Consider the following 25986-nt stretch of genomic DNA (forward strand, 5'->3'; position numbering starts at 1 on the left):
ATTGTGAGCACCCCTTCCGTGGTCATCAAGCCCTGGAGTCTCCCCCACCCCCATGCTGGCTCAGAGGCAAGAGTGTTGCCAGCAGAGTCACAAGGCCTCCTTCGATATAAGGGAGAGAGGTAGACAGTTGGAGAGGTTTTGGTTGGGGGGGAGGGGTGGAATTCCAGAGCTTGGGGACGAGGCAGCTGAAAGCACAGCCACCAAATGGGGGAGCCATTAAAATCAGGGAGGTCCAAGATCCCAGAACTGGAGGAGCTCACTTATGTTCGGAGGTTGGGTTTGGGGACGAGTGCAGGGGAAGGGAAGGGACAAGGGCTTTGAAAACAAGAATGAGGCTTTTAAAATGGAGGCGCTGTCGGATGGGCAATCAGTGTAGGTCGGCTAGCGCAGGGGTGATGGGTAAACAAAACTTGGAGATACAGGAAGCAGAGTTTCGGTTGACTGTGTACACCATATCGGTAAAGGTATTCAGTTGAGGGGTCATGAGGACTCGAAACGTCAACTGTGCTCTCCTCCGCCGATACTGCCAGACCTGCTGAGTTTTTCCAGGTATATCTGTTTCTGTTTTTGTATTAAATTAACCACACCTGTGACCGTACCTGACTGAAATATGGTCGGCGCTGGCTGCCAAAACCAGCCAAGCAGTGACATATACGGATTTACCCAGCAGTCAGAAAGAATCTTCAAGCTGTTCAAGCCACTCACAATTGAGGATGTTAGTGATTCATATATAATGAATCATTGTCTCCTTTATGGTTCCTTTATGATCCTCAGGTGCATCCATAGATCTGTTCTAAGCTGTGGAATTTATTGTCATTCCACTGAGCATTAAAGCAAATAACGGCTAATCCGCAGAATAAGATTGTTAGCCTTTAATTCCCTTTGGGGCATAAGAAATACAAGCAAAAAATTGCCTCATGTTTTTGTATCAAAAAGCAAACCAACAAAATTCGTACAATTTCACTGTTCGTCGGATAGTTAACAAAATCACTATTAAAATATTTAATTTTGAAACATTTAGCTCTGTGAGATGAAGCGCAAGTTTATTTGAAAGAAATAAGTACAATTGGCAAATGTAAAATCCAGATGAGAGTGTCTCACTCGTATTTCTGTCAGATGCTCATCAGCTTACTGTTCATTTCCAGCATTTTCACCTCTATTCTAGCTTTTAATACGCACATTAAAAATATACGCCACTTTGCAGTTTAAGGTTAATAAGTGACCTCCTCATTGATATGAAGTGAAATTTCCAAATTGCTGCAATTATGATTCCAATTGGAGTGAGACTAACCTGTCCTTCTATCATGTGATAGCCATTGTTTCTAGTTAAGAGCCTTGAAACAGTGTTTTGCAGACAATCCTATGAAAGAGACTGACTGGCCAAATTAACTTCTAGCATTTACTTCTTGATACAATTCAAAATGAATTGTGAAAAGAATGTCTCTTTTAAGGATTGAGCATGTGCTAGGTTAAGCGATAAATCATCAGTTAAAAAGTTTTCAAAAAAATTAAAATGCAGAATGAGTGACTACGTAGAACCATAGCTTAGAAAAAACCCTGTGCAATATTGTCAAATACTTGTCGCCATGTAGTTGTCTTTGACCTCTGAATCAGAAGGGAGCAGGTTCAAGTCCTACTATAGGACTGTGGCAGTTAATTTCCAGTGACACTGCTTTGCCAGAAATGCCACTTCTTGTGCCATGTTTAGTGCTAACTAGTGATTTAAGTATAACAACGTTACACCCTTAAATGCATTTCAGTGCTTAGTCTATTGTTGAGGTACTGTTTTACAGCTTTCCCTTCAGAGGGGCAGGGTAACTCGAACAGCAACTTTCAGACCTAGCTGGGCGTGTGTGCAAACTCCTGAATTTGCTGTCCAATTTACTCCATAATAACGATGAACGCTGATAACCTCACTGTTGTTCTCAAAGGAATATCTGGGCAGTTTATTTTAAGAATGTTAACACTTCCAGTTGAACATTAGATTGTTATGATCCGGCTAATGTTAGTACTGGACAAGTCAGATCCCAGAGTGGAACCTGGCCTGATAAATCATAATTTTTTTTTTAAACCGCGGAGAGCACTTAACAGATTCACAGGAGTCTGCTGTTAACTTTTTAACAAAATAATAAAACAGTCATTAAACAAGAAACATTAACTATATTCCACTAGACAACAAAAGAGCTGGAAAGATTTCAACACAGACACCGAGAGAAAAATGATTCAAACTCACTCTGGACCTTTTATCCCAGCAATACCCTTACAATCCAAACACTCCTGTGAAGATCTACCAGTATTTCCACACCAAAGGCAGAGCTGGCTCAGTTTCAAAGAGTTTTCTTTTCTAGTGGACTTCTGAGCATTCACTCAATGTCCTCCCACAGTTAGTATCACCCCTGAGACATTCAAAAGACTCACCATTATTTTAACTTTAGAGCAATACATATGAGTTCCCTAAACTTATTTCCTCAGTAGTCTGGCACCATTTTCAACTAGATAGCCTTAGACCCTTCTTTCCTCACTCTCTGATGTACATATACCAACTGAACTAACTGAAGCCTTTCCATCTCTCCTTGTGGGTCTCCCTTTGGACCCCTTGGTGCTAGGCAACAGCACATGTTTTTTCTACTTTGTTTTTGTTTAGCTTCCTTAGACTACTAACCCCTCGGTAACCCGTCTCTTCACTTCAAGAGTTGCAAAACCTCATGAAAAATGCATGTATACATACAGGGCCCCAGAGTTGCCGGCATCCATCTCTCAAATAAAACTCGAAATGAAACTAGATCCAGGTTTCACCATTATTAACACACGCATACAAAATATATATTAAACTTAAATCCATATCTGGTTCCTAACAAGGGATTTAGGTAACATCATACAGGGCAGATGGTTTGCATAGTGATAATGTGTCTGGACCAGTAATTCAGAAACCCTGGCTAATGCTCTGGGGACATGGATCCAAATCCCACCACAGCAACTGGTGGAGTTTGAACTCAATTAATAAAATCTAGATTTGGAATGCTAGCTTCGGTAATGGTGACCATGAAGCTATCATCGATTGTCATGAAAATCCTTGGGCTCACTAATGTCCTTTAGGGAAGGAAATCTGCCACCCTCACCTGGTCTGGCCGACATGTGACACCAGACCCACAGCAATGTGGTCGACCCTTCACTACCCTCTGAAGCGACCTAGCAAGCCATTCAGCTCAAGGGCAATCAGGAATGGGCAGGAAATGCTGGCCCTGCCAGTGACGTCCACGTCCATGAAAGAATAAAGAAAAAAAATACAAATGTAACACTGCACCTCGTAATTTCAAGGTCTCCAGGACTATCATTCCCAACTGAACTTCACAAAAGTAGCAGCTCACCAAAATAAGTTAAACCTACAATTAACTTGTTTCATATTTCCTTGCAAGTCAAGCAGATAAAGCCTCTACCTCAAGACCAGTGGCATATTTATTGCTATTACAATGAGCACTAATTGGATAACTAGTGGCTGTTGTGTAAGCACTTGGTTTACGATTCAAGGCTTTGCAGATTTATTGCAAAGTCATAAGTCCTTTCCCCCTGTTTAATAGCAAATTCGCCTGGGCTGGTGGATCATTGGTGCTGCTCCACATCAGGCGATAGCTGTGCTGCATCTGCCCTGCGGCTTAAACTAGTGCCACCCACAGCCAAACAAGCACTTCCTTTCTATGATAAAAGCAAAAAACTGCGGATGCTGGAAATCCAAAACAAAAGTAAAAATAAGAAATAATTTATAAATTGATTACTGCACCTGCTGGTGTTACATTCTGCTTGTGTTCCAGTCACTGCTGCAGGAACCCATTAAGACACGCACACTCCACCACATGTTCAAACCCAGCTTTTGCGAGGCCAATTTTAAACTTAGCTGCAGAATTGTTGAGGGGCTTTGGTACATGTCACTTTTCAAAAACAATTCCAGTCTTATGTGCTTGGGTTTACAATGTGTGTTATTCTTGCTGATAATAAGTGTACCTCCCAAAATTGCTCTGATGTGGACATATGCAAGAGTACCCATGGGAATTAATTTTTGTGTGGGTGTAATTAATATTCAGTTTTCTCTGTACTTTGTACACCATTTCAATGCATCCTAATGAAAGGCTGCAGGGAGATTTATTTCTGTGGCAACTATCGTTTATATGGTATTATTCTGTGTTTGGGGAAAAACTCGATAGACTAATGACATTTAAAATTTTAGTATAAGCTTGAGCTTTTGAGCTCTGTTGCATATTTTTGTATACGTTATTCAAGCAAACTTTACTGCATTTAAGATCTTGCATAGAATGATCTTGCTATTTGAAGTATAATTCCTCACCTTGTTACAGTGCTAATAGAACCATAGAAAAGTTACAGAAGAAGGCCATTCGGCCCATCTTGTCCATGCCAGCCCAAGGACACCCAGGTGCCCTTCCTAATCCCACTTTCCTGCACCTGGCCCATAGCCCCGCAGCCTACAGCACTTATGGTGCAGATCCAGGTATTTTATCAAAGAGTTTAGAGTTTCTGCCTCTACCACCAACTTGGGCAGCGAATTCCAGACACCCACTACCCTCTGCGTAAAAAAGTTCTTCCTCATGTCCCCCCTACACCTTCTGCCACTTATCCTGAACCTACATCCCCTGGTTCTAGGATTCTCCACCAAGGGAAACAATTTTATCCTGTCCACTCTATCTATTCCCCTCATAATTTTGTACACCTCAATCAAGTCACCTCTCAGCCTCCTTTTTTCTAAGGAAAATAACCCCAACCTATCCAATCTCTCCTCGTAGCTACACTTTTCTAACCCTGGCAACATTCTTGTAAACCTCCTCTGCACTCTCTCCAGAGCTATTACGTCCTTCCTGTAAGGTGGTCTTTGAAAAGGTAAAATATTTCATTTCACTTTAAATAACGCATATAGTGTAAACTTGGTATTCCGACCCATGGAAGGTTGTACCTCAAAGGCACTAAATATATGTAACTTTATACCAGAATTTATTTCTGCTAAGCAGTTTTAATAATTATTAAGGCATTTAAAAGCTTTTTAATGCTAGCAAAGTGAAAACATGTTATATTAGTTTGTTATATTAAAACTAAAGGGGAGTTTTAGAACTTGTTTTTGGACAAAGTGGGTGTTGTTTGTAACTTCCAAAATTGCAAGCCTATTAACCAAAAAAAAACACTGTGAAAATCCTCCAGTTACGAGATTCATTCAAACAACTGTAGCTCTGAAAATTCTTTACGTGTAATTTTACAGCCGTTCGGCCTAACCGATCTATGCCTGTGTTATTGCACCCCGTAAGCCTCCTCCTGCCTTAACTCATCTCACCCTATCATCATATCCTCCAAACAATATCTTCCTTGCAGCCAATTATATTCTCTCACGTTGGGTTGTCACAACTGGTTTAAGATGAGAAGTTTTGAATTGCAAAGAGCATTCCATCACAACATGCATACTTCAGTCATGCTGCTAAATACTGCAATAGTTTGACTCAACAAGATGTATTTTTTTTTGGTATTATGAATCTTCTGTGGCTGTACAGGTAGAACATTTGGACACTTTGATTTAATGCCTGTCTGTTTGTTTAGTACTGGCAAAGTAATTAAATACAGATTAATCAATGATTATAGGGTGAATTTTAAGTGCCCCTGAAGGGCGTGTTTCCCACAGTGTGGGGTGGGAGGAGACATAAAATAGGTTGCATGTCCACCCCACCAACTTTCCCGCCCGCCCCCATAATACGAAGGGTGGGTGGGTGACAAAATCGGCAGCCCACCTGCCATATTTAAATAAGTACCTACGGGTCAATTAGGCTTGTTACGTGGGTAACGTATTATCAGGATCAGTTGGCATGATAACAAGTCCAGTTGACCCTGATAATGTGTTGCCCATGCCATAAAATGGTTGGCGTGGGTAACTAGGTGGAAGCGGGCAGCCTGGATTTTTTTTTTCATTGAGATGGTTAAAGGGTGGGAAGGAAGGAGGTGGTCACAGTTCGAGCCCTTTGCCGATTGCAAAGCAACCCCCCACCCTAAGGTTGAACTCTTCCCCCCGCAACCCCCCACCCCGCACCCCACTTCTTTCCTACCCACTCCCTCTCCTAAACCCACCCCCTCCCCTCCCCTCCCCCAGCCCCCTCCCTAACGTACCCAAACCCTCCCAGCCCAAGACCCCAGACTTACCTGCTCTGGGCATCCACCTGCTCCTTCAGCTGCAGTCCAGGCAGCGATCACTAACGCCTTTGTGGCACGGCTGGGACTGATGGAGCTGCCGCCCAATCAGATTGGCCGGCAACTCCAGAGGGCAGGGCCTCCTCCCCAGCGAGGGGCGGAAGCCTCACTCGGCCCTCGTTAACTTGCCCCGCAGCGCTTCATTGCTGTGGGGCAGGTCGGTGTGGAGCAAGTCGGCTCAACGCTATTGTTTCCCAGGGATGGGGGGAGCTGTTGGGGGGGTGTGGGAGGGGGTGAGCTGTGGGGGGTTGAGCTGTGGGGGGTGTGGGGGGGTGAGCTGTGGGGTGGTGAGCTGTGGGGGCTGTGGGGGGGTGAGCTGTGGGGGCTGTGGGAGGGGGTGAGCTGTGGGGGGTGTGGGGGGGTGAGCTGTGGGGGGTGTAGGGGGATGAGCTTAGGGGGGTGAGCTGTGGAGGGTGTGGGGGGTGAGCTGTGGGGGGGTGAGCTGTGGAGGGTGTGGGGGGTGAGCTGTGGGGGGTGTGGGGTGTGGGGGGTGAGCTGTGGGGGGTGTAAGGGGGTGAGCTGTGTGGGGTGTGGGGGGTGAGCTGTGGGGGGTGTAAGGGGGTGAGCTGTGGGGGGTGTGGGGGGGTGAGCTGTGGGGGGGAGCTGTGGGGGGGTGGTGTGGGAGGGGGTGAGCTGTGGGGGGTGTGGGAGGGGGTGAGCTGTGGGAGGTGTGGGGGGGTGAGCTGTGTGTGGGGGTGAGCTGTGGGGGGTGTGGGGGGTGTGGGAGGGGGTGAGCTGTGGGGGGATGTGTGGGGGTGAGCTGTGGGGGGTGTGAGGGGGTAAGCTGTGGGGGCTGTGGTGGGGGGTGAGCTGTGGGGTGTGTAGGGGGGTGAGCTGTGGGGGCTGTGGTGGGGGGTGAGCTGTCGGGGGTGTGGGGGGGTGAGCTGTGGGGTGTGTAGGGGGGTGAGCTGTGGGGGGGTGAGCTGTGGGGGCTGTGGTGGGGGGGAGGTGTGGGGGGTGTGGGAGGGTGAGGTGTGGGGGGGGGAGCTGTGGGCGTGTGGGGGGATGAGCTGTGGGGGGGTGTTGGGGGTGAGCTGTATGGGGTGTGGGGGGTAGCTGTGTGGGCTGTGGGGGGGGGAGCTGCGGGGGTGTTGGGGGGTGAGCTGTAGGGGGTGTCGGGGGGAGCTGTGGGGGCTGTGGAGGGGGAAGCTGTGGGGGGTGGGGGTGGTGCAGTCCGCCATGTATTAAACCTGCATAGGCAGATGTTAACCAGTTACAGCCTAAATGTGAACATCATAGTTAATTATTCAAATATTCCTTAAGCACTGAACATTATCAAGTTATGTCGTCTTGTTCCCAGAATTCAAAATAATGCCACTTTAATACTCAAAGTGTCGGAGGTTCACCGAGTGTATCTTTTTCACCTCTCCCTGTGGCTGGTGGACTGATCCATTGTCGCTCGGCCACAGTAAATGTGGCACCTTGGATGTACATCCGCATAACATTTAGTTCCTAGCCCTTTACAAATACCATGACCATGTAACAAATTATTTGCTGCGAAGCAGCAGCTTGTTTTAATTCAGTGAATTTGAATCAGTTCAGCGATCAGTGAAGCAGCGCAGAGGAGAATTGTGGTTTTTGAGGTGAATAATGAAGATATCTTGGACAAGTCAAACTACCAATGAAGAGGTGCTAGTAAAATCTTTGAGACCAAAAGAACTCCGCTGACCAAGAGTGGGAAGAGACAGTTGGAATTTCTTGGGCACGTAATAAATCATGATTTAGAAAGTCTGGTGCTGATGGGGAGGATCGGTGGTAAAAAAGATCAAGGGTAGACAAAGGGCGACCTTTCTAAAAGAGCCTCACAAACTGGATGAATGAACCATCAATGAATATTATCAGGAGCAAGATTAACATTGAGGTCCGTGGTCACCAGTGCCCTCATAGGGCGTGGTACCTGACGAGACAAGAGTTCTGAGTTTTGATCTGATGAACCATTTAACGTACAATTATTGTATTTAAAAAGGCAACCGGAATTTCCGGCCTTCATCAGATTTCAGGTTATTTTCAATGTCCAGCAGATTTTTTTTTTTAATTTAATTTTTTTTTTTACAAGTTTTGTATTTTAAGCATCTGTTACTGAGCATTGCTTGAGCCGTAACTCCCTAGCTCCAGGGCAGTGTAACTGGAGGGTAGCCCCAAAAATGTGCTGGGGACCACCACCCCCACCCCCTCGCGGAAGTTCCCAGGCAAGGATTGCAGGGCAAATGCCCGGGAATTATAAGCTTCCAATAGGAAATTGCCCTACACTGGGAAACATCCGAAAATGCGATTTAAATCGCGAACCCTAATGGTCCTGACTGAGTTACATCAATATTTACCCAGAAAAAGTTAGAAGAATTAAAACCACTTCTAGGTAACTATTGTACAGGCCCACACCGAACCCCTGACGGGACTCCGCCCATACCCCCTCCCCCCTGTCCACCAACTGCCGGACCCAACCCCCCCCCCCCCCCCCCCCCCCCCCCACCCAAATTCTACCCACTTAGCTCACAAACCTACCTTCTCCCCGGCTTGAAAGCGGCTGGGCCTTTAAACTCACCTGATTTACGGCAGCCTGTGCCATAAAAAAGGGGGCCAAGCCCTCCTTGCGGCTGACTCTGAAGCCCTTGACTGAAGGCTTGCCGAGCGCGCTGCTCTGCACAGTTCTCGCCCGGCCCTGAGTTTGGAAGGTCGGGCGAGGTAAGATCGAAAGGATCTTGAGGTAGGAAAGTCAGCGGAGTGGCGGCCCGACTCTAATTGCCACTCCGCCTAAGGTCAGGCCCTTTGTGTTACAAGGTAACAAGAGAACTTCAAATGTTTAAGCAAGAATGAATTACACGTTCTTCATAGGCTTTCTGTTTATTTACAAAGAGGGGCTTAATGCATAACCCCACAGTGCGCTGTCAAATTAACCTTGGGTGACTAGATTTTACCCTTACTTCATCCTATTCCCTTCTCCATCATTCTAGTTTCTTTCTCGATCTTTAAAACTCGTTAGTTAAAGAGGGTAGACTGTTGGTCCCATCGTTAGACAAGGTCCCAGAAGCCCTGTTGCCTCGGGCTCCGGTTCGCATTCCCAGAAACTTGCAGGACTAGAACGTTTTGCGCTGGAGAGTGAGGAAAGAAGTCTGACTGACTGGGCTCAAAGGTTGGGCCAGTGCGTAAAAAGGAAGATGTGGTCCCAGTGCCCAAGATCCAGAAGAAACAGCTGAAATTCCTTGGGCGCAGAATAAGAACGTATGAGTTGGAAAGTCTGACGAATTCTGAAAGATCGATGGTTAAAAAAAAAGTTTGAGATAGACAAAGAACCATCTTTTTAATAATAACCTGCTTTTTTTTTAAACACCATTTCCTTTATCCACGGCTGCATATGCCTACGCACTGAACTCATTGTGCCAACACTGCAAAATTATCTTAGCTGTGTTAAAGAAATGAGTTCTTACACCTGCCTTATACAATCGAGTTGTCTGTGACAGGAAATGTTCAAGCACAACCCTTTAATATGACAAACCAAATACTGTAGTTGGAGGCGTTAGTCCGAACCCTTCCAGAGTGGAGACTGTGTCTGATGACCTTAATCAGAACCACCAGCAGCAACAATATAAATATCTTGAGCCTGCGATATTTGATGTTGGGTTGTTGTTGTGGTATAGAATTACATAGAGGCCCAGATTTTCACCATGTTAGAGAGGCTTTCCGTCATGGCGAAAATCCCGGAAATGGCCGAGAATTGTAAGTCTGAACCCCTCCTTCCCACCCACCCCACATGCACCCCTCCCTTCCCCCCCCACCGCCCCTTCGCCAAGCTTGGCATGTTCCATTTTAATGGGGGCAGGGCTGGAGTCAGGCCACGGTCCACAGAGGCAGCTGGCCATTTAAAGCATCAGCAGCCTCCACCGAAGTGGGCTTTTGGTAGGCCAGGAGTGTGAACCCCAGTGTGTGCAGATTAGACCAGGTAAAAGCTGTTCTAAACTCGAAGGTTCGTTTGATTCACCAGGGTACCCCTTTGGATATGGTCCCGAGATACCTTTGAGAAAGGTAGGCACCTTTAGGGTTGTTAAAAGTAAACATGATTGTGCGTAAAAAGTGCACAAACTCATTGGAATTGTCAAGCTGTCAAAGAACTGTCAAAAGACTACTTGGTGAATTGACACGGAGGGGGTAAGGTCAAAGGATGGTGGATAGAGGCATGGGTTGGCATGAGTTGATACTAAGTTGACACAGGGCTAAAAAGGGCCATGGAGATCTGGGGGGGACATAAGAGGGTATGAGGGGCCATGAGGGTCAGCTAGAAAGGCATGGGTTGGCATAGGGGATATGAGGGGCCATGGGGGTGGGTGGAGGGAATGAGGTGGCAGAGGTTGGCATGGAGGGGCATGGTGAGTCCGGGGTGGGAGGTGTAGGATGTGAGGGCTGGAGGGCCGTTTTTAGTGCTTTTTAATTTAATTCAGTGCCGGAGCACAGAGACAGGCTTTCCAGGCAGCTCGCCTCTGCACCCGGCAGCCTCTGCACCATTTCTGAGGCAGCGCCGCCGCCCCCCCCCACCCCCACCACCACCACCACCACCACCACCAACCCCGGAATTAAAATTTGACCTGTGGGAAGCCATTTTTAAAGGTTGGATTTGCAGAGCATTCTCCCACTTTGCGCACCAGATTCCTGAGTCAGGAATTTTCAGCACGGAAACAAACCATTCTGCCCAGCAGGTCTATTCCAGTGTGAATGCTCCACACGACCCTCTTTCCACCCCCTATTTCATGTAGCTCTGTCAGTATACGCTTGTTTTCCTTTCTCCCTCAACCACATATTCAGCTCCCCCTGAAATGCGTCCATCCATAACTCCCACCGTTGCTAAATTCACTGCTCAGTATAAACAGGACAGCTCTGGCCCAACTGAAATAAAGAATGTATTTTTTTTTAAATAGCTGACACCGTACATGGCAGCTCGTAAGCTGAAGTAAAATGTTTCCTAGGATGCTAGTTACATCCTGACTTTGGGTAATTCTGTTTATGACTCCCTTACTACTATTGATGTGGACTCAAAATCTCTGCATTTAATCAGTTTTGGCTTGATCCATCAATCAGCTGCTTGTGTTAAGTAGAATAATACAGCTCCGAAGGGGGCCATTCGGCCCATTGAGCTGTGGGGTCGGCGCTACCCAACCCCACGGCTCAATGTGACGAATGGGTTGGCATAGAGGATCTGCGGGGTCATAGGGGTGGGTAGAGGGGCATGTGTTGGCATAGAGGGTATGTGGGGATCATCGGCGTGGCTAGAACAGCATGAGTTGGCATGGAGGATCTGAGGGGTAAAAGGCTTAATGGGTATGAGGGGTCATGGGGTGGTTAGAGGCCTTGGGTTGGTATGAGGGGCCATGGGGGTTATGAGATGGTATAGGTTGGCATGCATGGGGCATGGGAGTGTATTGGGGGGGGGTGGTGGGGGAGTGAGGGCTGGAGGGCTGTTTTTATTTGTTTTATTCTTTGTTTTATTAATTCAACACAGTCCCGGAGCACGGAGATGGGCCTTCCACCCAGCAGCCTCCACACTCGTTCCAGGACTCTCAGAAGTAGCATGTCATGCCCCTTTTGGTGTATTTTTATTCCAAGTTGTGCCGTATGACAGATTTAGATCTGTTGGCATTTATTTGGAGGTAATCACCGTATATATTTCATCAGCAGTGTGCTAAGTCGTTAAGTTAAATATCCCCTCAGAGAATTTGTGCTTAAAGCTTTAATACTTCATAGTTTAAGGCCTACAGGTTCAGCTAAGACATTTATTATGAATGGCCGTCAAGCATTAGGCTATAAATATAAATCTTAATTTTATGCTATTCCATAATTATCCTGTAAAATATTCGTTTGGATTTGTACAGATTTTTAAAAATTGTGTGATAAATTGTTTTGGCTAAAAGGCGTTTAGCAGCATCCATTAACTTTACAGCAATTAGAACAACTTATTTAGGAACCTCCATTAAAGCAAATATAGTGTTCCATTGGGTGCTAATCTCCTGAGGTGCATTAATGGAGACAAGTAATAAGTACAATTCATTTCAACAACAAAGGGGAAATGTGTTTTTAAATATGAGTAACCCATCAATAACTCATCGTTCTATGAAGCTCAACGGCCATTTAATCATGCATAGGCAGCTCAATAGTGGCACATAGGTCCAAGCCATTGCTTCAGAATATGGAGTGCCCCTTCATGCCAACCTTTGCACATTGATACTCTAGAACATAACCCTGCAGGGCGATTCACACCAACTATTTTCCATACATTGATTTATCACTCGGAGCTGTGATGCGGAGAGAAATACTGAGTGAAGTCCAAGCGCTTCCCACACGGAAGAGAGAGAAATTTGAAAGAATCGGTCTCCTTAACCTGCTCGAATGCACCTCCAGCAGCCAGTGCCGGACAGCATTGGTGGCTGACTGAGAGAAGGTTACCCAGCCCAGTCACTGAATAAACCTTTAGCCAATGCTTATTATTCCTACAACATTCACTATAACAAAGCACCTACAGTATTAGCACAGTCATTAAGTTACTTTCGAAGCGGATAGGGTTATTCAGCAAATCAGCCACCCACCTTCCGACCTTCTTGCCACATTCATCTATCATCCCCTGTTCCAGAAACACATCTGATTTTCTCTTATACGCGTTCTGCTGCTGATTATTTCAACCTCCGTTTTTGTTCGACTTTTTATGGGAAGTAGTTCTTCCTGTCTTGTCTACTTAATGCTAATTTTTAGCTGATTTTCTGTCCTCTTTGAAACCTTTGGCAACATGAGCAATTTGTCTGGATCAGCTTTGTCAATTCCCTTCAGAAAATATAAACACTTCAGAAAGGTCAAGTTGACCTAATTAATGTTAACAAGCCCAGCCTCCTTCACCTTTCCTTAGAGCTTACGTTCTTGACATGGTACATCATTATTGTTGTTCTTTGCAACACCTTCTTGAGGACTAAGTATTCTTCAATAGTTCAGGACCCGTACTTAACCTAATACTTTATTTGAGCTGCAGATATTGCGCCACAGGGGGAAATTACCTGGACACTTTGCCCCAGGAGGTGGTCACATCCCTCAGATTAGGTCATTCAAATTTGGTCTGAGATCAGGGATAGAGGGGGTGTGACTGCAGGTGAGGCAGGTATGGGGACCCAGGGGGTAGCGTTCGAGGAGCTGCGGCCCCTGCAATTGTCCAACAGTTACAAGGTTCTTGCAAGCTGTGTGGACGAGAGTGGGGACTGCAGGGAGGATGACCACAGCACCTCGGTACAGAGAGCCATTCAAGTGGGGGGAGGAAATAGGAACGTAGTAGTGGTAGGGGACAGTATAATTAGAGGGATAGATACTGTTCTCTGCAGCTGTGAGCGTGAGAACCCGAAGGCTGTGTTGCCTGCCCGGTGCCAGGGTGAAGGGCGTCTCCCCTGAGCTGGAGAGGAACTTGGAGTTGGAGGGGAGGGATCCGTCTGTCGTCATCCATGTTGGTACTAACGACATTGATAGGATTAGAAAGGAGGTTCTGATTAATGAATTTGAACAGTTGGGAGCTAAATTAAAAAGCAGAGCCTCCAAGGTAATAATCTTGGGATTACTACCTGAGCCACAGGTAAACTGGCATAGGGTAAATAAAGTCAAGGCGTTAAATTCGTGGCTCAAAGATTGGTGTGGGAGGAATGGGTTTCAGTTCATGGGACACTGGCACCAGTACTGGGGTAGAAGGGAGCTGTTCCGGTGGGATGGGCTTCACGAACCATGCTGAGACCAGGGTCCTGGTGAATCGAATAACTAGGATGGTAGAGAGGGCTTTAACTAAATAGAGGAGGGGAGGTTCTGGAAAGGGGATACGTGGGTTTACAAAGCAAAAGGACATGGCAGCCTCACAGGGCAGCTATCCAGGGAATGATACCCAGAGTGTGACAGGAAGGAGCAGAGTATACAAACATAGAAAAAAGCAGTAAATGGGGGTCAAAGGGGGGGGAAAACAGTAAAAAGGCAAAATTAATGGCCCTTTACTGAAATGCACATAGTATTCAGAGCAAAATAGATGAATTAATGGTACAAATAGAGGTTAAAGGATGTGATCGCCATTACGGAGACACGGTTACAAGGAGATCAAAGCTGGGAATTAAATATTCAGGAGCATATGACTTTTCGAAAGGACAGGCAGGAAGGAAGGGGTGGTGGGGTAGCTTTGTTAGTATGAGATTGAATAAGTATGATAGCAAGAAAGGATCTTGGATCGGGTGATGTGGAATCCATATGGGTGGAAGTCAGAAATAACCAGGGGAAGAAGACACTGGTAGGAGTAGTCTATAGGCCCCCTGACAGTAGCTATACTGTAGGACAGAGAATAAAGCAGGAGATAATGAGGGCATGTAAAAAAGGCAGTACATTAATCATGGGTGACTTTAATCTTCATGTAGATTAGGAAAATCAAATTGTCAGAGGTAGACACGAGCAAGAACTCCTAGAGTGCATTTGGAACAGTTTCTTAGAACAATATGTTGTGAATCCAACCGAGGATCAGGCTATTTTGGATCTGGTAATGTGTAATAAGGCACGTTTAATAAATGATCCCAGAGTAAAAGATCCCCTTGGAAATAGTGACCATAACATGGTAGAATTTAGCATTCAAGTTGAGAGTGAAAAACTTGGGTCGGAAACAACTGTGCTAAACTTAAATGAAGGTAATTACAATGGAATGAGGACAGAGTTGGCTGGAGTGGACTGGGAAAGCACTTTAGCAGAAAAGATGGTTGATGAACAATGGCAAACATTTAAGAAAATATTTCATGATTCTCAACAAAGATATATCCCAGTGAGGAAGAAGATTCTAGGAAGGGGATAAACCAACCATGGTTAATGAAGGAAGTTGAGGACAGTATCAAATTGAAAGAAAAAACATACAATGTGGCAAAGATTGCAGGGGAGGCTATGGTGTAGTGGTATTGTCGCTAGGCTAGTAATCCAGAGATCCAGGGTAATACTCTGGGGACCTGGGTTCAAATCCTGCCATGGCAGATAGTGGAATTTGCTGTCGACCCTGTAGAGTCCTCCTTACTAACAACTAGAGGCTAGTGCCAAAATTGGGAGAGCTGTCTCGCAGACTAGCCAAGCAACAGCCTGACATAGTCATCCTCATGGAATCATACCTTACAGGTGGAGTACATACCTTACTCCACCGGACAGACCCAGCAGAGGTGGCAGCACAGTGGTATGCAGTTGGGAAGGAGTTGCCCTGGGAGTCCTCAACATCGACTCTGGACCCCAGGTCAAACCTCCTGCTGATTACCATGTACCACCACATCACTTGGAGGAAGCACTGAGGGTGGCAAGGGTGCAGAATGTACTCTGGTTGGGGGACTTCAATGTCCATCACCAAGAGTGGCTCAGTAGTAACTCTACTGAGCTGGCAGAGTTCTATATGGCATAGCTGCTAGACCGGGTCTGCAGCAGGTGGTGAGGGAACCAAAAAGAGGGAAAAACATACTTGACCTCATCCTCACCAACCTGCCTGCCACAGATGCATCTGTCCATGACAGTATCAGTAAGAATGGCCTTCTGCTGTGGGCCATCAGCAGCAGAATTGTACTCAAACACAATCTGTAACCTCATCCCCCAATCTACCATCACCAGCAAGCCAGGGGATCAACCCTGGTTCAATGAAGAATTCAGGAGAGCATGCCAGGAGAGCACTAGGCATCACTAAAACCCGGTCAACCCGGTGAAGCTATAAAACTATTTGCGTGCCAAACAGCACAAGCAGCAAGTGATAGACAGGGCCAAGCGATCCCACAGCCATTGGATCAGATTTCAACTCTGCCACATCCAGTCATGAATGGCGGTGGACAAGTAAGCAATTCACTGGAGGAGGTGGCTCCACAAATACCCCCATCCTCAATGATGGAGAAGCCCAGCACATCAGTGCAAAGGATAAGGCTGAAGCTTTCGCAACAGTCTTCAGCCAGAAGTGCCGAGTGGATGAACCATCTCGGCCTCCTCCGGAGGCCCCCAGCATCACGGATGCCAGTCTTCAGCCGATTCGATTCACTCCACGTGATATCAAGAAATGGTTGAAGGCACCAGATAGTGCAAAGGCTATGTGCTCTGACAACATTCCGCAAGAAGACTTGTGCTCCAGAACTTGTCACGCCCCGAGCCAAGCTGTTCCAATACAGCTACAACACTGGCATCTACCCAACTATGTCCTGTACACAAAAAGCAGGACAAATCCAACCTGGCCAATTACCGCCCCATCAGTCTACTCCCCATCATCGGTAAAGTAATGGAAGGGGTCATCAACAGTGCTATCAAGCAGCACTTGCTTAGCAATAACCTGATAGACAGTGATGCCCAGTTTGGGTTCCGACAGGGCCAGTCAGCTCCTGACTTTGTTACAGCCTTGGTTCAAACATGGACAAAAGGGCTGAACTCCTGAGGCGAGGTGAGAGTAACTGCCCTTTGACTGAGTGCGGCATCAAAGAGCCCTAGCAAAACTGGTGTCAATGGGAATCGAGAAAAACTCTCCGCTTGTTGGAGTCATACCTAGCACAAAGGAAGATAGTTGTGGTTTTGGACATCAGTCATCTCAAATCCAGGATATCACTGCAGGAGTTCCTCAGGTCCTAGGCCCAACCATCTTCAGCTGCTTCATCAATGACCTTCCATCATAATGTCAGAAGTGGGGATATTCACTGATGATTGCACAATGTTCAGCATCATTCACAACTCCTCAGATACTGAAGCAGTCCATGTCCAATTGCAGCAAAACCTGGATAATATCCAGGCTCGGGCTGACAAGAGACAAGTAACATTCGTGCCACACAAGTGTCAGGCAATGACCATCTCCAACAATAGAGAATCTAACCATCGCCCCTTGATGTTCAATGGCATTACCATCACTGAATCCCCCACTATCAACATCCTGGGGATTACCATTGACCAGAAGCCGAACTAGACTAGCCATATAAATACTGTGGCTACAAGAGCAGGTCAGAGGCTAGAAATCGTGTGATGAGTAACTCGCCTCCTGACTCCCCAAAGCCTGTCCACCGTCTAGAAGGCATAAGTCAGGAGTGTGCTAGAATATTCCCCACTTGCCTGGATGAGTTGCAGCTCCTACAACACTGAAGAAGCTGGACACCGTCCAGGACAAAGCAGCCCACTTGATTGGCACCACATCCACAAACATTCACTCCCTCCACCACCAACGCACAGTAGCAGCAGTGTGTACCATCTACAAGATGCACTGCAGGAATTCACCAAGGCTCCTTAGAGAGCACCTTCCAAATCCCTGATCACAAACAGCTAGAAGACAAGGGCAGCAGATAGATGGGAACACCACCACCTAGAAGCTCCCCCCCGAAGTCACTCACCATCCTGACTTGGAAATAAATCGCTGTTCCTTCACTGTTGCTGGATCAAAATCCTGGAACTCCCTCTCTGACAGCACTGTGGGTGTACCCACACCATATGGACTGCAATGGTTCAAGAAGGCAGCTCACCACTAACTTCTCAAGGGCATTAGGGATGGGCAATAAATCCTGGCCTAGCCAGCAAAGCCCACATCCTGTGAATGAACAGAAAAAAAAGATTAGTGGTAAGGCAGAGGATTGGGAAAGTTTTAAAAAGCAACAAAAGATGACCAAAACAATAATAAAGGGAGAAAATAGATTTTGAGGATAAACTAGCAAGCAATGTACAAACGGACAGTAAGATGTATCAAATTAATGTATCAAAAGGAAGAGAGAGCCTAAGGTGAACATAGGCCCCTTAGAGAATGAGGCTGGGGAAATAATAATGGGGAACCAGGAAACGGCGGAGGAGTTGGATACTTTTCTTCGGTCTTCACGGTAGAAGATGCTAATATCATTCCAAAAATACTAAATAATCAAGGGCAAAAGGGTGGGGGGCGTGGGATGGGGGAGGAGATAAATGCAATAATTATCACCAGAGAAAAAGTACCAGGGAAACTCATGGAGCTAAAGGCTGATATGCCCCCTGGACCTGGTGGGTTGCATCCTAGGATATTAAAGGAAGTAGCTACAGAGATGGTGGATGCACTGGTAGTAATCTTCCAAGAACCCTTAGATTCTGATAAAGTCCCAGAGGATTGGAGAACGGCCAGTGTAACACTCTTATTCAAAAAGGGAGGTAGACAAAAAATAGGCAACTATAGGTCATTTAGCTTAACCTCTGTCATTGGGAAAATGTTGGAGTCTATTATAAAGGATGTGATAACAGTCCATTTAGAAATACATAATATAATCAAGCAGAGTCAGCATGGCTTGATGAAGGGGAAATCATGCCTAACAAGTTTATTAGAATTCTTTGAGGAGGTAACAAGCAGGTTAGATAAAGGGGAACCAGCAGATGTAATATATTTAGATTTTCAAAGGCATTCAATAAGGTGCCGCACATAAGGCTACCTAATAAGATAAGAGCCCATGGAGTTGGGGGTAGCATATTAGCGTGGATAGAAGATTGGCTAACTAATAGAAGACAGAGAGTTGGGATATGGGGGGGGCATTTTCAGGATGGCAGCCTGTAACTAGTGGAGTGCCTCAGGGCTCATTGCTGGGGCCTCAGTTATTTATAATATAAATGACTTAGATGGGGGAAGTGAATGTACTATCGCCAGGTTTGCAGATGACACAAAAAGAGGTGGGCAGGCAAGTGTAAGAATGACACAAAAGAGTCTACAGAGGGATATAGATAGGTTAAGCGAGTGGGCAAAAAACTTGGCGGATGGAATACAATGTGGGAAAGTGTGAGGTTATGCACTTTGGCAGGAAGAATAGAGGAGCTGAATATTATTTAAATGGAGAAAGACTGAAGAAGGCTGCAGCACAGAGGGATTTGGGGGGTCCTCTTGCATGAATCACAAAAAGCTGACATACAAGTTCAACAGGCAATAGGGAAGGCAAATGGTATGTTGGCCTTTATTTTTAAGGGAATGGAATATAAAAATAGGGAAGTCTTGCTAAAACTATACAAGGCACCAGTTAGACCACAACCTAGAATACTGAGAACAATTTTGAGCAAGATATACTGGCATTGGAGGCAATCCAGAGAAGGTTCACTGGGTTGATTCCGGGTATGGAGGGATGATCTTGTGAGAAGAGGTTGAGTAGGTTGGGCCTGTACTCATTGGAATTTAGAAGAATGAGAGGTGACCTTATTGAAACATATAAGATTCTTGGGGGGGCTTGGCAGGGTAGATGCTGAGAGGTTGTTTCTCCTTGTGGGAGAGTCTAGGACCAGAGGGCATAATCTCAGAGTAAGGGAGCGCCCATTTAAAACAGAGATGAGGAATAATTTCTATTCTCAGAGGGTAGTGAATCTGTGGAATTCTTTACCACAGAGGGCTGTAGAGGCTGGGTCATTAAGTATATTCAAGACCGAGATAGACTGATTTTTAATCAGTAAGGGAATCAAGGGTTATGGGGAAAAGACAGGAAAGTGGAGTTGAAGATATCAGATCAGCCATGATCTCATTGAATGGAGGAGCAGACTCGATGGGCTACTTCTGCTCCTACGTCTTATGGTCTGTGGTCTTATTATATATGGAAAATCGGCTATACTGATGAAAAGCAATATTATTGTATCATTGTCTTTTATACCTGGTTCAGTGCTGGGGAATATTATCTTGCTGTTCACTAAGAAGACCAGCAACTGAGAGATGATTGATCACATTGAATCACTAACCTAGTGCACCACAGAATAATGGGACATTGGTTTCCTGTTCGTAAAATCTCAGCTGTCCGAGGGAGGCATCGAACAGGGGCCAGACTCCCTGTCCAATTGCATGCCCTTGAGTGGCCTGTTCCTCCACAGCAATGGTATTGATAGAGACACGGGAGAAAGTCACCAAGGAGAATGCCTGAGGTGCGTGGTTCAGGAACATGTCGAAAGCCAAAAAAAATTATGGCTAGGGAAGGCTCTCTACTTTAATACCATACTAAAGCTAGATGGAACACAAATCATCGAAACAGGAAGCTACCCATTTACTGAGTGCTTCAGTGGCCCACTGAAAATTGTTGGTTGGAGCTGAGCGACTTATGTTTCTCGTTGAAATATTCCTATAACATTGCAGCTTGGCTGTAACGTATTTTGCAAGTTATGAAAATAAACTAATGTCACAACATTGTTCTAAAGTGAATCACCTAGGTGTCTTCTTTTTAGTGCACTTGCCCCCGTAAATAACCAGTTTCCCCAAGTCAAGATCCATTAACTTTCACTCTGCAGTTAATTATGTTCCTAGTAAATATATTTCCAGTGAATATGCATGTCCTCATTCAATGATAGTTTCCCTATTTCTTTAAAGAAGAATAAGACCTATTCGTGCAGGTTTAACCGTGATGATGAAATATTTTGGAAAATTGTGTGCAACAATAGCAAAAGCAAGACAAATCTAACGTGCTTTAAAAGGCCATAACGGGGACAGACCATTAAGATGTATGGCCACATGGTGACAAATGCTAATTTAAGACATCGAAAGCTCCCAGAATTCAGTTATGTTGTGTTTCATTTCCTTAAGGATTAAGGTACTGCTTCTTGTCCATAATAATGAAAAACCTTCAAAACCTGTAGCATGTTGATACGGAATGCTGCTGGCAAGTTAAGTCTTTTCCTGTACTTAAAGTAAGGTTAGAATCTGTTGGTTTCAGAGCCTTAAAGTAGCAAAGCTTTTTCCAGTGATGGGATTTGAGTTTGTCCAATTGCTCTTGTGTGAGTCTTCCTTTCTGTCATGTGAGGTGGTGAAAGTGGACCCCAGATGTTCTTTCCCCCTTTCTCCACTGGAGCTCAGCCAAGAATTCATAAGGCCATCTAAAGAAACAGCTGTCTAGCCATCTGTTTCCATTGATACAGTTCTTAATGGTATAGTTTATTTCTTTGAACTGCTTCTTTTAATGCCTGCATGTTTATTTGGGCAAGAGTAAGAGGGTGCGAGATGTGGTGCAGTTTCTGTTATTGACGCTGTAATGGCTCTGTCTGATTGACACTTTTGTAGGATTATAAGAGCAGCAGTTTTTTTTTCCAAAGCAGATTTTTGAATGGGTATATTTTTAAGTGTATTTCAAGACTTGCCACTTATTATATGGCTCATTGGTATTGTAGTGAGCGTAAAGAAGGGGCATGGGGAATGGGTGAAGGCCTAACAGCTTTCAGTACAACTGGGACAAAGCCCCAGAGAACCAAGGCAAGCTTTCTAACCAGCCTGTCTCAGCACTCACACACCTCCATGGTCGCATCCAAACTGCTTCCGGGTCTGCGGGCCCGACTCGATCCTGCTTCCCCATCCCTGGAGTAAAAATAGTCTGGCAGGTGAGTAGGGGATGTTTATATGGAGACAGGTCAGGAAATTTCCCAACTCGTGCTTCCCGACTTGATGGCAAAAAATCCGGCCCGTGGTCTATTTTCCACCCCTTCCCACTTCAAAACCTTGTCCTTGCGGGTTATTTACGTGGTTCTGAAATATTTTTGTTCCCTACTTAACAACACTTAGGGCCTTGTAGAGTCCCATGGCAGCACTGCCACTCTTTCCAATTTGCGCCTGTGTTTAGCAAATGATGCTTAAAAAGGGAGAACTTTGCCTCAAGTCAAAAAAACATTTGAAACCACACTGAAAGGTACAGCTCTGTCATAGTTGCAATAATACTGTTGAAATTATCATTCATGTTAAGCGTTCGCCACAAAACCATCTATGCAAATGTTGGGAGGAGACAATCCACTAGAGGCAAAGGTATTCTTACATATTTACACATATTTAGCACCTCCTAGATTAGTGTTTTTATAGACGTGAAAGATACTTGTGTATATGTGATGCCAAAGGATTATATTAATACGTGAGTAGCATTAATGCTGATGAAAATAAACGCTTTAAAAATTTATTTCAGCTGTAAGGTTCGTTTGGAGAAGCTGGGGTTGTTCTCCTTGGAGCAAAGGAGATTGAGGGGAGATTTAATAGAGGTGGACATGATTATGACAGGTTTAGATAAGGTAGACAAAGAAAAGCTGTTCCCATTAGCTGAACCAGGTCTAGGAGATACAGATTTAACATATTGTGCAAGAGATGCAGGGGGATATGTGAGGAAGAACTTTCTTGTGTAGGGCGTTGGAATTAGCTGGAACTCACTGTCTATCGGGTGGTGGAAGCAAAAATGATCAATGACTTCAAAAGGAAATTTGATTGGCATTTGAGGGAAATAAACTTGCTGGGCTACAGGGATCATGTGAAGGAAATGGGACTGACTGGATTGCTTTACAGAGAGCTGGCATGGAGTCAGTGGGCTGAATGGTCTCCTTCTGTGCCGTACTGACTCTGAGCTGGATTCCAAAGGATGCTCTGTAGACCCAGCAGTGCCAGGTGGAGCAGTCCCCAGTATTGTTTGTTACTGGAGCCTGACACCCAAGATAAGTGGAGTGGGGTGGGGGAGGTGGGAGAGGGGGAATTTCACCAGGGTCAGGATGACAGGTCCCGGTGACAGGGGGTGAGTTGTATCTGACGTGTCAGTTAACACTGGGAGCACTTTCCTGTTCCTGCTCTCAGACTTCTCACTGTTTGGCTCAAGCTGAAAGAGCAGACAAGCTAATTTGATAGAACAGGCAGGACAGTCTTGTCAGCCTGGCAGGGATTTGAACATTTGGACATTCTAATAATTTAATAAGTGATTCATCCATTGTCAGTATCAGTAAAGCCTGATGGCACTAGACTAGCTAATCATTCGCTTTAAACTCCAAGGCAGCAAAAAAGTAATTAGACTATGATAAACCTCAATTTTCCTGCATATTGCAAGGAAATGCAGAGAAACTAATATATCATTGGCTTATTTTTTATTTATTTGAAGTCATCCGTTAGTTTTGCCATTTAATTTATCTGTTGCCTGTGCTTTCTGATGGTTAATCAGATTTTCTTTTGTGACAGAAATATTATGAAGCATAGACTTATTATTTGAAATAAAAGCACCATTTGTGCTTTTCCCATTTCAGGAGATGGCAAGGCACTGGTTAGTGTGGCACATAATCTGAGTGACCAACTTTGCCCAAGTATAATCACTTTTGTACTGGCATTGAAGCATTGTTTCAGACTGATCCTTTATTAGAGTTTGTTTCATTGTTCTGGGGATTACTGTGGCCAAAAAGCTGTATTATATAAGCTAATGGGAAACATTAAACCACCATCTGTGCTTAAATGGGTTGGAATAACAAAATTCAATTATTTTGTTTCCCTCCAATGTTACAGATGAAATTTGCAAAAGGAAAGGATAAAAGTTCAGTGCATTTCTCATGAATTGTGTAACCTTGATCTGTCGCTCTTGCACAAACTCATGAAATGAATTGGTTGGTTTCTTTTCACTTTTGCCAATTATTGTCCACTCCTGATTGCTGCAGTCTTTTTGACAGAACAGGTTTAACCCTTCATTAAACTGTAATTAAAAATGCCACACTTAACCTGTATGAATAAGGGCGGATTTTTGATTTGTTCATGGGATGTGGGTGTCGCTGGCCAGGCCAGCTGCCCTTGTTCAGAGGGCGTTTTTAAGAGTCAGCCACATTGCTGTGGGTCTCGAGTCACATGTCGGCCAGACCAGGTAAGGACGGCAGATTTCCTCCCCTAAAGGACGTTAGTGAACAGGATGGGTTTTTATGACAATCGGCAATGGTTTCCTGGTCATCATCAGACTTTTAATTCCAGATTTTCATTGAATTTAAATTCCACCATCTGCCGTGGCGGGATTGGAACCCGGGTTCCCAGAGCATTACCCTGGGTCTCTGGATTACAGAGTAAATTGCTGATTACCCTGACACCCTTCAACCTTGTCAACGCAAAATCAGTATGCTCTTTCTGCGCGGACTCCATTCCTTTTTCAGTTTTCGAGAGCTCAGTGTAAAAAAAAACCAGGAGGAAGCAAATCCGCTTTTGTTTGGTTTTTTTATTTCCTTTTGGTAATGCGGGATTTTTTTTTTATGTCATTTGAAGGGGGCACAAGCGAAAGTTGGAAGATGATGGGGCAGGCAGCGACTCCAGCAAGCTGTCCAGCAACGAGGACGACAGCAGCTCCGAGGCTGACGAGATGGCAGCAGCACTTGAAGCCGAACTGAATGATTTCATTTGAAGCAGTTGTTTGAAAGCAGTTTACTTAATGTAACAGATCTCAGACTTTTCACACAAGACCCTGGAATGTTGTAAATTTATTGCCAATCTGTACGATCATTAAGCCAGAATCAGTAACTGGTTTCGACACGAAACCTCTTGCAAGCATTCTTTTTACCGAGGGAACAAAATTCCTGTCTTTCCTTTCTCGTTTTAACTGTAAAAATGTGGGGGGTGGTGGGGGGGGGGGGGGGGGGGGGGGGGGGGGCTAGGGTTGGGGGTGGAGGGGGGGTGGGGGTGGGGGGGAGGTGGTGGAATGGGGCAGGGCCAGCTCTGGAATGTATTACAGTAAGGTTGGTGTGCCAAGCCAAAGAATGGGGATCACCGCGGCAGTGAGGAACACTCGTTAACCACTGAACGAAAGCAAAAACTTTGTGATCTGTTAGCATCAAGTAAATTCTTCCTTGACCCTTTCACGAAGGGGTCCATGACTGTGGACGGGACTGATAACGTTTCCTGGGAAGGGTGGGGGCTCGGGATGCAGTGATTTGATTCAGTAAATAGTTTGTTGTTTTCCATGGTTTTAAAGCAAAGTTGTGTTACAGACAAGTTAGGTTCTTCAGAAGAACATTGTGTAGATTTTTAATTCTGAACTCCTTTGTAACTCGGGATCCTGGCACAGTGTGCTGTGCAGTCCTAAACTGCCATAAGCCTTTCTCCCCTTCTCATTCATTTTTCTCTTTCATGCAGAAAAGTAATAATAGGATTTCCTAGTTAAGGATTTTATTTTTTTCCCTTGTTTGCAGGACTGATGTAAAGTTTTTGTATATCCAATTTCATATTTGACACACTGAAAATTTCTTTCATTAAATAAAGATTTAAAAATTATTTTGTACATGTTGTGCAGGTGATTTTTTTCCCCCCCCCCCTCTGTCGTCGCTAGACTGATTTGATAAATAACAACAGAACTTGCAATTATGTAACACCTTCGGCATGGTGAAATGTCCCAAATGGCCATCTTCCACGTTTTTTTTAAAAATTCCTACAGTTCTGATCTACAGTCAGAATCACAATGAATTTGCAGCACAGAACCAGGCCATTTGGCCCAACTGGTTTGTGCTGGCGTTTATGCTGTACACAAGCCTCCTCCTACCCTCCTTTACCTCACCCTATCAGCACATCCTTCTATTCCTTACTCCCTCATGCACTTATCTAGCTTCCCCTTCAATGCACTTGACTGAGATACAGAATTTTACCAGTTTCCTTTGTGGTATTTTTTATCGGCCTTGCAGGATACCTGCAGCTATGTGGAATCCTACTTCACAGGAACAGGCCATTCGGCCCAACTGATCTCTGCCAGCATTGATGCTCCACAACAGCCTCCCCAAACCTCCCTTCATCTAACCTGGCCAACCCCTGACAAATTCCCGAGAATAGAGTTTTTCTTTCCTTGCTGAATATATTTTTCCCCCTACAGGTAAAAGAGCATGATGTTTGCAGCTTTCTAAAGCCCCCGGAGGTGATTGAATTCTCCTGGAAGAACAGCAAGGGAAAGCTTTGTGTACCATCTTCCCTAACTGTGATGTTATTGGTGCTAACATTTGTACGCTGTATGGTGGCAATTTGCCTCTTCTAATCTCACTGGCATTAGGAAAAGAACATATATATGT

The 25986-nt window shown here is 45.2% G+C and overlaps 1 protein-coding gene across 2 annotated transcripts in view; it reads left to right on the plus strand.

Annotated features, from left to right (window-relative positions):
• The window catches only part of ctdp1 (CTD (carboxy-terminal domain, RNA polymerase II, polypeptide A) phosphatase, subunit 1), a 284685-nt gene extending 260142 nt beyond the window's left edge, over positions 1–24543 (plus strand). The window contains exon 14 of one of the 2 annotated variants that reach the window (XR_005943330.1): positions 24203–24223. Coding sequence is in view for 1 of the 2 variants with exons in the window: in XM_041190087.1 (XP_041046021.1) it covers positions 24203–24338 (136 nt within the window). In the remaining variant the exon portion in view is untranslated. Of the gene's footprint in view, positions 1–24202 lie in introns of both variants that reach the window. The other variant, XM_041190087.1, reaches the window with a different exon arrangement.
• Positions 24544–25986: the final 1443 nt, after the last annotated feature.

This window comes from Carcharodon carcharias, chromosome 6 (genome assembly GCF_017639515.1).
Source record: "Carcharodon carcharias isolate sCarCar2 chromosome 6, sCarCar2.pri, whole genome shotgun sequence".
Taxonomy (NCBI): domain Eukaryota; kingdom Metazoa; phylum Chordata; class Chondrichthyes; order Lamniformes; family Lamnidae; genus Carcharodon; species Carcharodon carcharias.